At 33.7% G+C, this 19,488-nt stretch overlaps 1 protein-coding gene across 3 annotated transcripts in view; it reads left to right on the top strand.

Annotated features, from left to right (window-relative positions):
- The window catches only part of LOC117334444 (zwei Ig domain protein zig-8-like), a 154,629-nt gene that overhangs the window by 122,784 nt on the left and 12,357 nt on the right, over positions 1 to 19,488 (top strand). Inside the window, exons 3-6 of one of the 3 annotated variants that reach the window (XM_033894074.1) lie at positions 7,757 to 7,970; positions 8,640 to 8,657; positions 9,784 to 10,107; positions 13,659 to 13,682. In XM_033894074.1, the coding sequence (XP_033749965.1) occupies positions 7,757 to 7,970; positions 8,640 to 8,657; positions 9,784 to 10,107; positions 13,659 to 13,682 (580 nt within the window). The remainder of the gene's footprint in view (positions 1 to 7,756; positions 7,971 to 8,639; positions 8,658 to 9,783; positions 10,108 to 13,658; positions 13,683 to 19,488) is intronic. The other 2 variants (XM_033894075.1, XM_033894076.1) reach the window with 2 other exon arrangements.

Consider the following 19,488-nt stretch of genomic DNA (forward strand, 5'->3'; position numbering starts at 1 on the left):
GAATGATGCCACTGTTCATAATATACATGTGTTCTTTACGTCAATTTTGAAATCCAGTATTACAAAATATATTGTATAATACATGTATATTGAATTTTGGTATTTTCCTCCTAACAAAATCTTCAAATATGTTATGACCTATTTCGAAATTTTGGTCTCCTCCTATCACCAACACTTTAGGCCCCTAGGATGACTGAGCGAACCGAAAAGTGAAAAACATCTGTATGATACAGTTCAATTCCGTTTGACTCTACTGTATCACACAATTTGTTTTGAAAGGTGTTGATATCATATGTGGCTTTTTGCACAGTACTTTTATACGCAATCATTTTCCATTCATCCGTTTATTAAGGAGGGTTGACATCTATAATTGTGTTTATATGCGGACATCAATACAAAACAATAAAGGCAGTAACAGATCAGACACACTGATGTACCCCCTTTTGATTTTCTATGTCTCGTTTTCGCCCTACTCTTGATGATATGGAATGAAGGAGAAGCACCTCGATATTTATCATGACATTGCTATAGAACAGCTGCAAGTATGTCGATTGCTCTATTATGTAGCATTGGCCTTCTTCCCTAATTCGCGGACAAGCACGTGCTTCAGATGAGGGCAGTAGGTAAATGTGTGATATATCAAGGGCAGTAGGGCTCGGTTATCATTGGTTTGACCGTAGACGCACGTAACGATGTACGGAAGGGATTTGTTGGGTAAACGGGATAGGGTGTAGGAAATATAAGTTCTAGATGGCGCTAGGACGTTAAGTATAAGTGTGCACTTATATCCCATAGCGCCCTGTCCCTTATACCCATCAGGACCCTTTCATACATCGTAACATGTGCCTGTGAGTTGACCTGTAAACGACAGATACAACATGTCAATAGGATACATTCCTATTGTAAGTAGAATACCTACTGTAACATCATACGACTATTCTCTTCTAAGGGGTTTGTGGACTAATGGGAACATATACATTGTGTTAGATCAGTAAAGTACAATTTAATAATTCTGGTATGAAACCCGTTGTTTACAATCTATCCTTATATATACTTTAATGACAGTTACATTAACAAGTATTATGTTCCAGGACATTTGGTGTTCGTAATTACGTATACGTCTTGAATTTTGGTAAAATGCATTTGTTTAGAAACGGCAAACAATTTGATTTCCTGTTACATAAAAGAAAGCCATGGTTATATGCCTAACTAGTATAATAGCATAATTAAATACATGGGATTTGTGAATAGGTCTCATCTGATTTATAAATTACATGTATCATGAGTTTGATAAAAACTGACGAGTCGTTCTACTTTGTCGAGCATTAAGTGAAAGTATTTGGATTATATAGTATATCATTACAGCATATCGTTATAGCATACCATACTAGTATAGCGTTATAGTATATCAATAAATAATAGCATTATATTATCTTATTATAGTATCTATTATAGTATATCATCATAGTATATCATTATAGTATATCATTATATCATATCATTATAGTATATCATAATGGTATATCGTTATAGCATATCAATATATTATATCATCATAGTACATCATTATCGCATATGCTTACATAATATCATCATATCATATAATTATAGTATATCATTATAGTATATCATTATATCATATCATTATATAATATCATCATATCATATCATTATAGTATATCATTACAGCATATCATTATATTACATCATCATATAATATCATCATATCATATCATTATAGTATATAATTATAGTATAGCATTATAGGATATAATGATAGTGAACCATTGTAGCATAGAAGTGCAGTATATCATCATAGTATATAACCATAGTATATCATTATACATGTATGATATAATAATACTGTATCATTATAGCATAGCAGTGCAGTACAATGTATATCATCATAATATAGCATTTTATCATATCATAATGATATAGCATAAGCTGTGTGGGATATTGTCATACAACAACATGATGTGGCAGGTAGATTTTTTTACTTCTTGATTAATGAGATATATATTGGAGATGAGTTTTTTCTTGCACACATGGTCCTGTCATTCTTCTTTATAGGAACATTAATATTGTTGTGTGTATAAATGTTTACGTCTTTGACGCACAACTGAAATGCGATGGTCCGCTCGGAGACACAGGAACTAGCGATGCCCTCAAAAAGTAACGACTTTCCTATTTAAAAAGTGAATTAACAAACAACAGACATAAACATTAATCTTCAGACAGTAAACAATTTTGGTACCAACGATATCAACAAAACTACTATTCCGATGCATTGTGTATGGCGCAAAAGAAAAATATAGTTTCTCATTGAGAACGTTCCAATCACTAAATGTTGGTTAGTAATTGTAAAAAGTCTCATGCGTTTTTTGTATCAATGTGCTCGCTTTTACTAACCGTTGGGCAGTATAAACTTTTGCAATTCTAGATTTATTGCTGTGTATACAATTAACTTTATATAGTTGTGGGTTCCATTATGAATTTAAATACATTTAAAATATGTATGGAATAGAATTTCCACAAAAATCAAACGGCCCAAAATAGATAATCAGATATTTGATTCGCATACCAACAAGAAAAGTGTAGTTATGCACTGTCAGAAGAAATGAAAGTCTAGTGTCAACAAAGGAATTGAAATGGATATCACTGCACGATAATGTGAGATATAATATACACTATGCCTGCTACACATCAAGCTACAAAATTGAATTATAATAATATAATGTTAGAATACATCTTTGTACATGCAATAGAATAAATCATACCACGTAACCACCCCTATCACTCCACGGGGGCGATGTAAAATGATAATACATGCTAATGCAAAAGTGGTTCTGTTCTATAAATAAGATGGGAATAGCACTACTTCATATAAATCAAACATTATGAGCCATTCGTTATTTAATGTCCTTAAATATCTAGACAGAATCGCACTAAATGCATTACATGTACATATAGTTAGACGAATGTGTAATTGAGATGTGTTTTGTATCAACATTAATTTACATTTGGTAACAAAATGATTGGTGAGTATTTCATATAAAATGTTTCGGACTAAATGCATCAGGCTTGCGTTAAATAAGCTCACTACGCGTGCATCAGGCATGAATACGTTCACATGTTAACTCTTCATTAATGAAACTATTACTAGATCTCGTCATCAAAGAAGAAAAATAAAACAAAAAACAAGATTTAACGCAAGGCCTTTCTGCTTTCTTCGGTTTTTTTCTCAGGCTGATAATATTCATGTACACTTTTGATAGGTATTTCACTGTGGTGTTGAGTGGAATTATTATTCAAATCGTTATCATAAGATACAGTACCAAAGTACACCGAAATAGTTTTTATCGTCATAGTGTTCGCGAGATAATGAGGGATTCACAGTGGTATATATGTTCAACGGATTCTTTTCTACAGGGGGTATCTTCCAACTTTTCTGAAAAAAAAAAAGAAATGCAAGTAGAAATAGCCTGATTCACTTCATTAAGTAAATACATGTTATATAATGTTATACTAGTGTAATTGAGCGATATGGAAGCACTCTGTCGAGTGTGGAAATTTTATCCCTATACGTTTAGTGGTGTTATCATATTTCAGGTTGATCCAAGGGTATCCCCCTCAAAATGAATAGTTTTCTGTGCGCATCCCTATCGCGTAACTCTCAAAGAGCTGCTATTTCACGGACTCTTTTGTGCATTTAATTGATTAGAGTATTGACCCTTCTCATTGGTATTTTATGGTTTCATTTCTCATCCAGTGCCAACATCGAGTCATACGCAACGATGATTAGGGGGAGGGAGGAAGGAGGGGGGCGGAAGTTCGGCCTACAACGTCTTATCCTTCTGTCCAACTCGTTCCATAAATGTTCTACCGGGGAGTGGTCAGAGCTGCACGAGGTCCAATCTATGGTGCGATTATTGTTTGGTGTTAGATACTCACGGAAAACTCCCGCACAGTAAGTTGTGGGCCGAGATATGACCACCACGATCGCAGTCAATCACGCACTGTTTTTATTTGTTAGAACCCGATGATGTCCTACTGTGGGCCAAACCGTTTTCGCCGTGAGAAAGCGGGTGCGCGGAAGCGAAAGTCGCAAATGGTCGATGGATGGACTCCAATTGATTTGCGACCTGACGCATAAGACTCGCAGCGGAAAAGACCCCTCTCAGCTGTGGCATTTTTAAGATTAATAATTAATATTGATACGCGAATCTTCACTGTGTTAAATGCTCTATGAATGAATGCTTACGGGTTTTAGTACATTGTTTTCCTCGGTTGATGTTTGTAAATCATGCTACACGAAAGAAGCCGAATTCAATCATGTCGGTCCACGACAGCAGCGATCTACTTAAGGGCGGTGATATCTGCTTTTTTTGTAGGACCTAACGAATTTTAGTGTTATTTGTTTACACTGATTTAGGTATTTACAAAACATGGTTTAAGAATCTTTAAATATTCGTAATCAAAGCAAATTTTTTCTAGGTGATATATCTTTTTAAAATATTACACCAGATAATGTTTCCAAACCGTGATTTTTACGGTTATAGTTGCTCTAAGCGACAAAACTTTGTCAAACATCAAAGATGAACGTCAATGATTTAGTCTACAATGCTGTCTTTTCGTTGCCTTTTCCTTTCGGTATATATACGGTAATCGCTCAACCAATTATCACCACTTTGTAAAATATTTTCTTATTAAATAAATGGTAATGCTTTTGAAAATGACATATTTTCAATGTAAAAGTGGTTGATTGAACCTCTTGTAATATTATTGAATACAATGTGTAGTCTGCCGTCAGAAAGAGTATCGGAATAAAAGATAAAGACATGTAAAAACTTGGCGATGTAAGGTAAAAAATGACCAAGGTACAATAACTATCCAGAGATATCAAGGAAAACAGTAGAAAAGTTTACTCGTGGCTGTCGAAAATGATGCAAATACGCCGAGGGTTAGTTACAATTAGGGGTTTGGAAAAGTGACCCAGGTATTTTTTTGTCTTTTGGAAATCGACCCGGGTAGGTTTTCTACTGTGGAAAGACCCCGGGCGTGAATAGCCCAGGACATCTAGAAAACCTCCATCACCTTTTAATACAGACAGAGAATATCATTAAAATCTTTTTACGTTACACGAGAGCTCACCGCCCTTTAAAATGTAGCGTCATTTTTTCTACGGATAATTAAATCATCACATGCGTATGATATTTTTCAAAAGAAAAGTCAACAACGCTGGAAATATAACATATAGAGAAGGGCCGTTTTCTTCAGACACCCGGGTAAGATTTCTATTTTTTTGTTAATTTGTAAATTTTACCCTCAGTGATTAATGATCCTAGATAGTTTTTCAATACTGGTTTACTTTTTTGTAGCGTCTCACTTGCATCCTAAAGTATCTTTGACAGTATCTGATATATTTGAAATAAAAGTCAACAATGCTAGAATTTATATGATTCTAGTCAAGTCCGTAAAATGCATACATCTCAATAGCATTAATGACAAACATTAATCTCAATATTCCTATAACCGCCGCTATACGTTCGAGAGAAAGTGTTTGCCGCGATGTGATGTACATGTATACCCTTTCTCTCCTCCGTCCTATTGGGACGTCTACGTCTACACCCCAGGAGACACACCTCTGTACATCTCGAACACAATCGACTACACATAGTAGTTTGATATTGTATTTCTCTTTCATGTTGTAATGAACAGACTGGTACTGAGCCAGGGGACACTGTATGCATCCCATCTACTTCTATTGTTTTATGCTTTAGGAGACGGGGTGCTTCATACTCCAAACAAAAAAAAAATGTTTATACTCTCCTCCCAGTCGTCCAAAACAGCTGTTGCTACCAGAATTTACGCTGGACTTGATTTCGTAGATAACATGTAATGTTATATATACCTAGGCTAATCGACGTTTTGGTCTGCCACGCTAGCGACGCAGTTCTGACTTGCTATGATTTTTTTTTTTTTTTTAGATCAAGCGACCTTGTTTTCATTTGTTTGCGTTTGGGTCTCCTTGCACTCAATATACCCTTTCCATTTTGTTAGCATACTCCCTAGGGACCGAGAGGATTATTTTAGGAGAGCAAATATAGCAGTTAATGATACAATTATGGTATGAAACGATGATATATGTCGATTGAGGGTTGATATTCTTAAGTTATCGCGTTCAGTATTTTGTATTTATTTCTTGATTCTATTTATAGTAAATTGGGTGTAGCAAGTTGGGATTAACTGGCATTATCATCAGACGTATACGCCCTGTGAATGTCAAGCTGAACTGACACTTTTTACCAAAGTTACACTTCTGATATTCAGAGGAACATGTACTTGTGATAATATGCTTCCAGAATATTATCACCTACTGCAAGAAAATGTACAAGCATAAACGCAATTTTTAGGAAACGTTGATGATTACATAAGCCAAGCTTTACCAATGTGGAATGAATTAACTCTGGTTGTCACAAGCACATGGTTGAGGTTGGTTATGATACACAAGAGACACTTAAATACTAACCATTTGACAACAGTTGCCACCAGTAACGCCTACAGAGTTGTTGAGTTAAGATACATTGCAGATCCTAGTTGACAGCGATCAGTGTCCATCGAATACGTCTTTGTGAAAAGTCTGTTACTAATTTTAGTAAACTACCTTTATCGATCTCCCAAGACTATGCACGTGGGCGTATACTCAACATTTTCCAAAAAAGCATTAAGTTCGTTGTCAAATTTTCTTCTTATTGACGATATAATGCGTCCTCTACACGAAGCTAATGTAGGTAAGGATTGTTTAAAAATATATAAACAACTCATTCAGAGACATAGTATGCAAGCAATTCATTTAAATTGATTATATTAAAATAACATATGCGTTTTGGTTAATATTATTCTAAAAAAAAAAGAAAAAGATATCCCCTGATATTAAGTAAAATAAAATTGCCTTTTAAAATAATGTTTTAAATGAAACTAGTAACAATAAAGTTGATCATCTAATTAGCGATGCGAGATGTTCATATTTCACTGCATCGCGTGTACTTAAGACTGCAATGTTTCTTCTCATAATGATGATTTATGCAATTAATGCATGTATGTTCATTATAATCGGGAAAACAATTTGCAATGAACAATATTTGTGAATTGCATATGGGGTACTTCATTTAGTTGTATTATACACATCATCTAACGGAATTAACAACTTGTTTGATGTTGAATGATTTATTCAACACATTAGTAAACTTTATGTAGGAAATATGGCAATGGTATGTCGTCTATCTACTTACAAAGAAAAATACACAATTCTTTTTTGCACAAACTATTAGTTTCAATTATCGAAGAATTAAACACTTTACTTATCCAATATCTAAGAATGTCTGGTATCAATTTTGTTTATGGGTACCGCCGACATAAAACATAAACAGCAATAAAAGCTGTACCTACAATAATAACGAACTATACCATACAAATGGAACAGGTCGCCGGTTTTAATTAGCTTGTAGTTTTTTTTACATTGCATAATCATACTGTATATAACATTTAGCTATAAAGTGCATATCTGTTTCAATGTAAGTTAGATTTTCGTTCCAAAACCGTCATGTATGTATGTATGTTTGTATGTATGTATGTATGTATGTATGTATGTATGTATGTATGTTATGTATGTTATGTATGTATGTATGTATGTATGTATGTATGTATGTATGTATGTACGTTAACGTTCTAGTTTTTTGTTCTATTTTTACAGGTTACGTGGCGAAAACTTCCATATATCACGCCAATATTGGCCGGAGAAAGACGATTTGCCGCAGACCTTCGGTATTCAGCCAATCATGTGCCGTATAAAGATGAATGGAATTTATTGATACGAAATGCTCAAACTTCAGACTCCGGCATATATGAGTGTCAAGTCAGTTCAAAACACAGAACATTACGGCAAAATATTTCATTACGAATAATAGGTATGTGAACGATACATTATTTTTGTTATATCTATTATTATGATTTTTTATCATATTCAAATAATTTCAACGGTAGACATGACTCCATAAGTATTAAATTGCCATTTGTACCATTTTAGAAATCTATGGACATGCAGATTTGTAATTTTCCAGTTTATATAATAAGTTATGCCAATGATCACTATTCATTTGTAACAGAACGATTTCTTTGTTAATATATGTTGAAACATTCACACAGCATATACTAGATCAGGTGTTTGTTTTTGCGAATTATGTATATGGACAGCAATAATCGTTGTCACTTACAATTATCTTTTTTATTGTTGTTTGTTGTTTGTTTATTGGGTTTTTTTTAGCTTTATTTTCTTTCTTTATTTTTGTCTTTCTTATTTTGTTTTCATCAAAATAATTCAATTCACATTTTTCAGTTGGATATCATACAATATGATATTTTCTTGCAAATTTTAATTTTAGTTTTGTGTCGTTGCTTAAATTACTCAACCTTACCTTAAAAGAACATCACACTTTTACTTTAGATTTGTAGATTTTCTGTTATTTACCTGAAAAAGTGCACGTATCAAATGACCTCCTAAAGATGTATTCTTATATCCTGATATCGAGTTCGTTTCCCTACGTGTTTATCATTCCCATTATCAAATTGTATTTCAGAAAGAAGATATAAGAAAGGTAGGTATCTAGTATACCCTTCAGATTTTATGGTTTGGGTGAACATCCAACCGTTTACCTCTATCCATCAATATGAATTTTTCTCTTCTTTCAATTTCTTCTGTTCTTTCTTTCCTTGGCTGGTCAATTTTGCAATCCCAAAGCCCTGCCTTACGCCAACAGTTTTAGGCATCGTGTCCCCTAATCCTAAAAAAAGTATTATACATCATGACAAATATAAAGCGTAACAGTCTTAAGCTTTTTAGAGAGTGTAGTTTTGATTAACATGTATTAATCCAACATAATAATGATATTCTACATGTTCAGGCCATTGATCAACACAATATGAAACAAGTGCGCATATAATAATGATATCTTTGATACATCAGAAAACTGCAGTGCATTATAGCAAATGTACAGTGTAGTTTCCAGTTGTTTGCATCTATTGTTTAAGGCATACATTTTTATATAGAATTGATTTTTAACATAAAAAACATAGCACAAAGCATGCTGACTCTATACACAAAAAAACAGGTAATTAATGGCTGCATTGAAGTAATGCAACTAGTTGTGTGGTTGTAACATGGGTTATTCTCCAATACATGTTTGATTGAAAGTGTAATGTTGTATACATCTCATATTAATGCATTTAATTATATATTAAAGGTGTAAATCTATTTCCTATGTGTGGTATAAAAGACACATATCTGTATGTTGAACGTTGTGTATTGAGTCTATATATAGCCTTACCTGTAATATAGGCCACAATATAGTTCCCTGTAATTGTATGTAGCGCCACACGATTTTAGTAAATCCTTCCGCGCAGCGCAAAGCGTAGTAATCTACAACATGTTAATCACAAACATATCAGTAGATATGATAGCCGTGCACCATTATAAATGAGGGATTATAATTTTTAAATTCTTAAATAAAATGATTGTTTTCTGTGTATGTTGTACTACTGAACATTTTGTGATAAACATGGCGTCATTATATAAGTTTTATACATGTGGATTTTGATTTGAATTTTGAAGGTCCTGTTAGTAACTTTTCCCGGCCTTTAGAACACAAACCATGACCTGTACAATCGTTGAACCCTTTAAGCCCGCCTTTCTTACCTAATTTTTATTTCTTTTGTCTTCCATAGCGATAAATATAACAGGAGCTCGCTATGTCGAGCGAGGGATGCCGCTACTGTTAGTTTGTAACGCTACAGGAGAGGACTATCCACCGGATGGAATACAGTGGTTTTTTGATGGTGAAAAATTACAAAGTGATTCAAGGAAACGTTTACGAATAAGCGACAAATTTAATTTGATTACACACACTTTTATAAGTACTCTTGAAATAATGTACGCTTCAATGAGTGATACCGGAAATTACGTATGTCGATCAACAGCGAAGCTCACGACGGGGGTTCGAGTGGAAGTATTAAATGGTACGCCTTCAATGCATGGCTCGCGAGGAGGAGGTAGGAAGGGGGACTTGGCTCGGCGCACGTTATGTTATTCTTTTACCCAATATTAATTTTACTAATACCGTAGTCATTCTACAAAAAGAGCTAATACTATTTCAAAATTTTTGAAATTCTATATTCAAAATTGCGCTTTTGAGACATAACTAAGCCTTGATTTCATTTTAAAACAAATTAAGAATCAATGTATAGGCACCATTTAACGTTGAAACAAGCATTCAAACAATTTTTTCTTTATATAGGCTTCGTAATGAACTATGTAAGCACATAAGCTTATGAGCTTATGAAAAAACTATCGATACACGTAAACGAAAATGCTTATACACAACAAATTGCAGTATTACATTATACACTTTAAATATGTGTAGATATCATTAAGTTCAATGAGTACGGTTCTTTGCACGAATCCTAATAGTTTCTTAAATTTGATAGAAGAAAAAAAAGCAATATCTATCACGTTTTTGTTATTCGTTAAATCTATCTTTTGAAATATTTCATTCGTTAGATGTTATGGTGTGAGATAATGAAAATATCAAAGAACCCAACCTAATTTTTTTCTGTTCTATCTCAATTTTTTCGTTTTGTTGTCTAATTTTACCCTCTTTTGTTGATATTTATGTATGTATAAAATAGTTTATATGATCAGGATATACTGATACAGAACAGGATAGCGCATGGTCATAGTAGCAACCAGACAAAGACTGTTGTTTCGCGGGGATAAATGCATGACGTTTACGTTAGGTGGTAAAAGCTGACATGGAACCCTATCGTATCTCCTCCTTGTAATATATCTTATATACATACAAATAACTATATAAATACATATATGTATCCGTACCCAACACCACACAATATTATGTAAACTTCACTTTCATTTTTATCGCCTTGTATAATCTATTATAATATTAGTACTTCCTATTCGTATTTGCATGAAAACTTATATTAGTATATTTTGTCTTTTTCTACCTTTTCAATTTTTGGTCTAAATGTCTATCCAAATCCTATGAAGATATATAATATCCATTAAATTTAGATATTCTTTTTTCGATTCCTTATAAGCAATTGTCTGTCAAAATTTTGTTTATTTTTATAGCAGTATCCCTACCTTAGTGGCGTTCATTTCGTGAATAGGATGTGCATAAATCTGTCGCTGTAATATATTTATCAATTGCAGCCAATCGCAAACCAGTACGTGTATGTTTTATATAGACAATATGTACATCGTGCTGACTTAAGACTAAGATTTGCATGCTTTAATACGCTACGTAGGCAAACAAAGTAAACTCCATTATCTCGACGAAAAAAATCACCCTCACCCTTCATTAATTTCCAAATGTAAGATATTCATTTATTTCTGAACTCTTCGATTTAACCCCATTGCTTTTGGTGGTATGCAAGATGTCTCACGTATTTTTCTCATTGAAGCAGCTACTAACAACTTCAAGGAGGATTTGCTTCAAAATGACCATGCTTATCCACGGCAAATCGATCGACTAATCAAACAAACAAAAATGTCTTTATATGATTCGTTCGAGATAATGGTGTCTTACTTGAGTTGTATTAACAAGCCGCTTATTTCTTGCGCGATCCCTTTTCTAACAGCCATTTTGCGAATTTTATCCTTCTGATACCCTATCTGAATGCCTTTCATTGTTAGTACCTGTACAATCCCGCTATAGTTGCTATGTAGAACATTATAAGAATTGTTTTGTTTGTATAGCCTGTTAAGTAAGTCTTCATAATCAACAAGATATGTCTAGAAATGTTCAATCCACCAAGGTTCAATGAAACATAATTCCTTGTAAGGTACAACGACACTACTATCACAATGCAACAATTGGAATATTATTACTTCGTAACAAAGAGTTAGCTCATGCACGGAACGTGTGATTACTCTTTGTAACAAAGTTAAAAGAAAATCTTAAAATATAACCGTGTCAATTATTGAAAAACGTGATTTTAGAATTTACGATAATGTTGGCACTATCCCTGAATAGACTCGACGACCTTCAGAAGAAAATAAACACTGAAGCAAAACAATGAAAATAATTTTTCGAAACAACACATTGGAATTGTTAGACGTACTGAATGGATATTATTATTTGTAGGACGGACAATATATAAAACTGAAAGTGAGTATACACATGGCTTCATGTAAAATTAATTATGACATTTTTTGAATACAAGTATTTGTTGTTTTCCTATCACAATCGTTATTAACCTTCTCTCCAATCGATTTTTTTACTACAATGCCGTTGATTAAAATTTTCTTTTTTGAATTATTTTGTAAGTGCAAAGTGCATGTGTGATGGTTAAAGATTACCCATTTCTTGTGAAAGAAATGAGTATGCTAAACTTCAGAAGCATGTTTGAGACCCATTTTACATGTACTTTGTTCGTAACTTCATTTTTCTTTCTTAATTTACGTCTGGAAGACAATTATAAAAAGTAACAATTCAACCGCCAACTTCATTTTATAAATAGACAAGTGCCTTTAAAATTGACAACAACTTTTTAACTTTGTCTTCCTTTTTATCTTTATTGCAGGCAACTGTTTTCTCCTGCATCTTTTATAAAAAGCTTTCCAAAGAATATGAAATGATTCATTTAGTAACAAAATTTACGGGAAACTTCTTTTGCATAATGTCCGACAGTAAACTATGAGATACCAAAATGCTTTAATTGATGGTAATTGTTTTCAATGAGTATAAATGTTATTAATATCGAAAATGGGGAAGGCGGATTTAAATATTTTAGATAGGTTTTTTTTTTTTTTTTTTTGTATGTATCATCATATATATAAATTGATATATAATAACTATATGAGCTCAAATCTTGCTCTCATCTACTACCAGATTATAAATCCTGGCAATAAAACTAAATTAACAGGCTACATGCCTTTACTGCTTCCCACTGTGTCAGTTTCCTGCTAAATGACTTCCATATTTACGACCGGCATAAAATAGACACTTTATCGTCAATAAACACATCTTTACGAGAACAACATTTGCCTGTATTCATCATCGACGTAGGGGGCGATACTTAAGAATGCGAAGGTTAAATAGCACCAAATAGTATCGGAATATATATAAATATTATACTGCACAACAGGTTAAATTAAACGCATGTGTCTATATCACAAGGAACAAGAAAGTTATCCAATCATCAGTGGGCCAGGCGAATCTTGATCGTCAAACTCATCCTAGTTATTCTAGACTTGCTCGGCACTTTGCACGAATATCTTACCTTTAAGGCAATGGTTAAACTACAATACAAAGTGTTTCTATGTTCACCTTGCAGCTTATCATACATGTTTGCAGGCATATTCAACCTGAGAGATTGTTTTGTATTTCTGAGTTGTTTGACAATCACAGTTCAGTGCTTATAATATATGATTGAAACGAATACTGTTTTAATTTAATTTCACCTATAATTTAAAATCAAATAAAATTCAAGAAACTGTGACTGTTAATTACCCGTAGCTGTATGTTATGCTTATTGGTCATTTTTGTCAATATAACCGATATTATATCTTTTCTATATTGCAGCTGGCACTATTCCTAAAAAGAGAGGTAAGTGTTTTTATATCTATTCATTATGATCTTAATCAGATTAAAATAGTTAATGCCATTCAAAAAGATTATAATTTAAATTTAGTAACACAAAGACGAAGAAAGACAATTTCATGACTAGTGCCGTGACCGGACCTCGAACTGAGGATTTACAACACCTAATCGGCAAGTCAGAAATACCTACAGCTTTATGGCACTTCGCCACATTCACGTCCTTAAAAAGAACGTTTTAATGACGCAGTAATAGTCACCCAGTTACTCTGACATGGTTATCGCGATAACTCGTCAATTAGATTAAAATATATGCATACATGGATGCGAATTGTACCTATGTACACATGTAACATATATTTAACACAGTCCGCCACGACAGTAAATTCAAATTATGCACGTAGTTCATATGATTTAGTGGTTAAGGTGTCCTGACACTTTAACACTAGCCCTCCACCTCTGGGTTGCGAGTTCGAAACTTACGTGGGGCAGTTGCCAGGTACTGACCGTAGGCCGGTGGTTTTTCTCCGGGTACTCCGCCTTTCCTCCACCTCCAAAACCTGGCACGTCCTTAAATGACCCTGGCTGTTAATAGGACGTTAAACAAAAACAAACAAACCAATCATATGATTGATCTAATTGACGATTTGTCACTATGATCATATCATGGTGTCGCGGCGACCATCACTGCCCCCTATGAAACGTTCTGTAATGAGAACGTGGATGTGGCGCGTTGGTATGCGCTGTATTTCTGGCTAGGCGATTATGTTCCTTAGACTCTCAGTTTGAGGCCGGGTTAAGGCACGAGTCATAAAATTGGTTATCTTCGTCATGTGTGCTGCTATGTTATATATCTTACTATTTGTACAATGTGTCATATTCACCATGTGTTTCTGATCCAAAGGCAAAGACTTGAACTTCCGGTCGCAGTTGTACTGTGTTGGTTATATAGCAATATATGATAAATGTGTCTGTACTGTATCAACCTCTACCAATGTAGGCAATTAACACTACAGACGTCATATCAAGCATGTCGTTTTAATTACTTTGTACGGTATACAAAATAATCCTTATGATAACAATATAGGAAAATGTGTCAAGTGATTTGAATAACATATTTTGTAAACCGATATTTCCTTTGAGTAAAGACAGTTATCACATGTTGAACATAAGTGATATTTGCCCCTCCGTTCTCACACATATATATTAATAGAAAACTGCTGATGTTTTTGTAAACGATTATAATGTGTACCGTGTTTTTCACATTTTAAACACGTAAGCAGTTGATGTGCGAACAACGAAATTAAACTTGTTTTCTACCACAATACCCTGTGTTATTCAACTCTCAGACCATCAGTTAATCATTACAGCTGTTGATTAACAATCTGTTTATACCACACGTGGTATAAACTCTGTACGCATTTCGATTGGCTAACACGGTGAACTTTGACCCAAGCTGCAATTGTTATTGACGTCATCAATAATCTAATGACGTCACATCACCGGGTCCCGCACGTCACCTGTACACTTTATTTGCACACGCGAAATTATACTTGGCCACGTTTCCCTTTTATTCAAGCCGATATTATTGTGGTAGAAACAGGTCACACGACTCGAAATTGTTGGATATGGAATTTATTTCACACTCGTAAGTTATTTTTTAAAAGTTGCAAAAAACACTCGCTAAAGCTCGTGTCTTTTGTAACTTTTAAAAAATAACTTACTCGTGTGAAATAAATTCCATATCCAACAACCACTCGTTGTGTAACCTCTATATATTCATTAAAATCGAATTAGCGTGACCAACAAACGTTCATGGCCAATACATGTGTAACGATATCGAAATGGTTTTGCTAACACTATGACGAATAGTTACATCATTAGTCCTTCATTGTACCCAACATGACAACCACTACTTGCATGATATAGGCCATATATCTGTTCCTTAATACTCGGGATTTCAGAAATGCCATTGATCAATCATCTAATTATCAGATAAGATTTATTCTAGGTATCGTGTCGTCTTCAATCTTGATTCAATTAAAATGAATTCTTATTTTGCTGAGATTAGTAATACATGTCTCCAACCAAAGGAAACGAAACTTTTTTGACGTGAAGCATTACATCATTAAGACATTATTGGTTCTGAGTGCGACTCCCAATTATAGCTAACAATTATGAAGCACTGATAACATATGATCAAACAAAAATGTAAATCGACGCGTTTCGTGCAAAATCTTTACCGACTTTTTGAAAAGTAGAAGAGTTGAGAACGATATCTTTGAACTAATGAATGCAAAATAATCAGACTATCAATTTAGAATTATGATATTTCATGAAACTTCATTACTTTCCATTAGGGCTTCTACTCTTCTACTATGCTTAGTAAGGAAAACCTTTTATAGAAATATTACATATTGAAAACGAAACATTAATCTGCATTGACATAAACTATGACGCATGTACAAGATCCCTTAATGATGAAAGCAAAAAGTACAAGAATATTTCAAAGAATTAGTCGATTATTTTCAGATAAAAAATCCTTTTATTCGAGCCTCTTTAACTCTATTGCCAAATCCTGATATTCGATTGCAATGAATACAATTTGGGTGACTGATCGATACAAAGTTGTCCGTAAGAGATACATTTAACTTGTATTTGTCGCACATTCTTGGCATTGTAACGCAGCACAAATGCCTTATTGTGATTTAGAATTACATTTTGGCTTAAACTTCAAATTACTCTCATTGTTTCAATGTTTTGTAAACACGTGAAGTGCCATCTAGATTTGCCCCATTACGAGATAAGATTCCAGAAAAGCAAACAAAAAATAAATGAATGACATTCTAATGATATATCAACATATTTATGTCTTGACGATGTTTGTTTACAAAATAGAGGGAGATATGTACCAAGGGAAATAACAATGAGCACAAACAATAATAGTAATAATAATAGGTTTGATGACGTGTTCTTGTGACACTTTATGAACAATTTGGTATTATTAACGGCAATGAAAAAAAAATGAAACATTAGACAGGCTATGGTATAATTTAACTAGATCAAGGAAAATTGTATAGAAAATGGCTGGCAATTATAGTACCCGATAAGACATTGACACCAATGCAAACTTGTTTGAAACAGAACACATTTATATACATGGTGGTAAACGTGAATGGCATGAAACTATTAGCAGTTCTTGCACCACATGTGGTGATTGTGTCTTAATGACAAGATGATTACCCTTGTGGTGTATATAGACACTACATCTATATCGCGATAGTAATTTTTTGCAACATTAAGCAGACTCTGAATACGATTTAACTGTAATATTTCAAGGGAAATTTAAGCTTAGACGTCGTTGACGGGTTGTGATGTGCATCGACATTTTGTATTTCACACATATTATCCTATCAAAACTTCCAAGGAAGTGATCTGAGAAGATACAAAAACACTTCAAACTTCTCTGACATTACTGTAACCTGCACGATGGTATCAATGTCTAAGTGTGTATCTCCCTCCCCATACCAAAGCATGGATCATGTATTTGTCTTGGCTAGTTATCCACAGGAAGAACATATGCAAGCTTCGCTAGTGTTTTCCATATCACTAACCACTGACAGGATGCTAAGTTTTCTACTTTTAACATGGATCTAATATCCAATGTTATAATGCAATTGCAAGAGCGCGCGGCTCTCCTCGCGAGGGATGTAGATGCCTTCCTGTTGATTGGTGACGGATTCAGGTTCCATATTACCATGCCAATAACTACAACATTTTATCTACAGTGTTCTATCACATTTCTCCTGATATAGAGACTCAACTCTTATGATCATGGATGAGATATCCTGAGTGGGATTCAGATAAATTCGATATAACTGACGAGAGTGCAATTAGGTAGCAACTTGTGTTTCTCACGCTTAAGTATCCCTAAACCTGTACGTACAGACGGTTTATTTGTTTTAAATAAATAAATGAATTAAGTGTATTACACTTCTAATTATACTAACATCGATGAAATGAACAGGGCACATGTTTTTATATTTTCCATCAACCAACCCTTCCTTAAAACAACTATAGCGTACGCTTACCGCGTAGGTTACATAAACTCTTAATCTAAATCCATCTCAGCACGTTACACATCCCTTCTTCTGTCGTAATCCCCCTATAAATCCAAAAATAATCTTTTCCTACTCAAAGCATGATTTGATAATCTTTTAATCGCCAAGTGTTAAAATATGCCGCCTTATTTAAGTATCACGGAGACAAGTGCATATAACATTTTCCCTAATAACTCTAGCATCACTGTTGTAAACGAGTACATTCACATACTCCGAACAGGTGTAAGGTGGTTTTGGCGTAAATAACTGGGACGATTTACATCACACTGTTTGTCAGAATAGATATGAAGTACTTAACAAGTAGAATTATCACCTGATATATAGTGCCATACCGAGATTTAATAAGTGATAAGCTAAGTGAAATGGGTACATTTATCACATTAATATTTAAAACTGGATCCTGTCCCAGTTTTGATACTTTTCATCACAGCAAGATGTTTGGTTACGTGACAATTAAATAAAACTTAGTTTTCTCTTCTTCCTCATTTACTTGTTCATATCTTTCATATTTTGCCATGAAATTGTTTAAAACGTATGAATGTTTACATATATCTTTCTTTCAAATATAGATAAAATGTAACGGACAAATATTCACGAATGCATCTCCCTTAAAGTTATCTAAAACGTCTATCACATTACTGAACAAATGTTTAAGTGGCTTACATAAACATCAAATGACGTAAATTTAAATAATAGATATAATATTACATAAAACTATGATTGATTGATTATATTCATAGATTACGGCTCAGAAGGCGGAAACATTCGTGAGTTCCTATTCAATATATATTTGGTGTATTTCTGCTCAGTGATATAGTTATATAGATTTTCACTAGTTACTTGTAGCAGTGGCTTTTGTTTAGATGTCTTGCATGGTTAGACAAAATTTAATACTTGGAGTTAGTGAAAGCCGAAACACCCTGTAAAAATATGTGTGATTAATCATAGAGGTACACTTGGTATCCTAAATACAATTCCGTCTGACGTACATGTATATCTAAAAAATTTACATCACCCGGCATAAACCGGTATTATTTATTCACGAAATGATCTTGAACACCGCTGTTTTCACTAAAGACTATTTCCAGTTAATTTCCATATATATAAAGAATAAGATAACCATGCGTAAAAGGTGAGATTGCATGAGGTGATATACCACAATGAGTCTACTATACGATATTTCCACTAATTAATATCAAATTATATCAATTTCATTATGAATTTCTAAAATGAAAAGCAATCGCGATAAAGTTGAGTTTAAATGTAGCAGTAAAATAGCAATAATTACTTAGTAAATTATTAATAAAAAGAGTTAAAAATTTACGTTTTACAGCATCCAAATATCTCGTTCCATGTCTAGCTGTATGTGTACCGCTTGATAGTGTATGTATTGCTGGCGTCTTAAAGTTTCCACAATAAAAATCCCCCTGCTGTCATGTCAGCCTCGATACTGATGATCAGCTCATGAGTAAATATATCGGTACATTGATACTAAAGAGAATCAGAATTGCAATCTCACTCCTATAACGATACCAGCGACGTCATAAAGATAACGTATTCATAAGGACAAAAGATGAAATATATACCAACCTGACATGCAGACCTAACTCATGATTGATAGCGATTGCTTGCGAACTGATCTAAATGTCGACATGATAGCCCGTGAAGGAGGATAACCCGGAGTTCAAATACGT

Source organism: Pecten maximus, chromosome 9 (assembly GCF_902652985.1).
Source record: "Pecten maximus chromosome 9, xPecMax1.1, whole genome shotgun sequence".
NCBI lineage: Eukaryota > Metazoa > Mollusca > Bivalvia > Pectinida > Pectinidae > Pecten > Pecten maximus.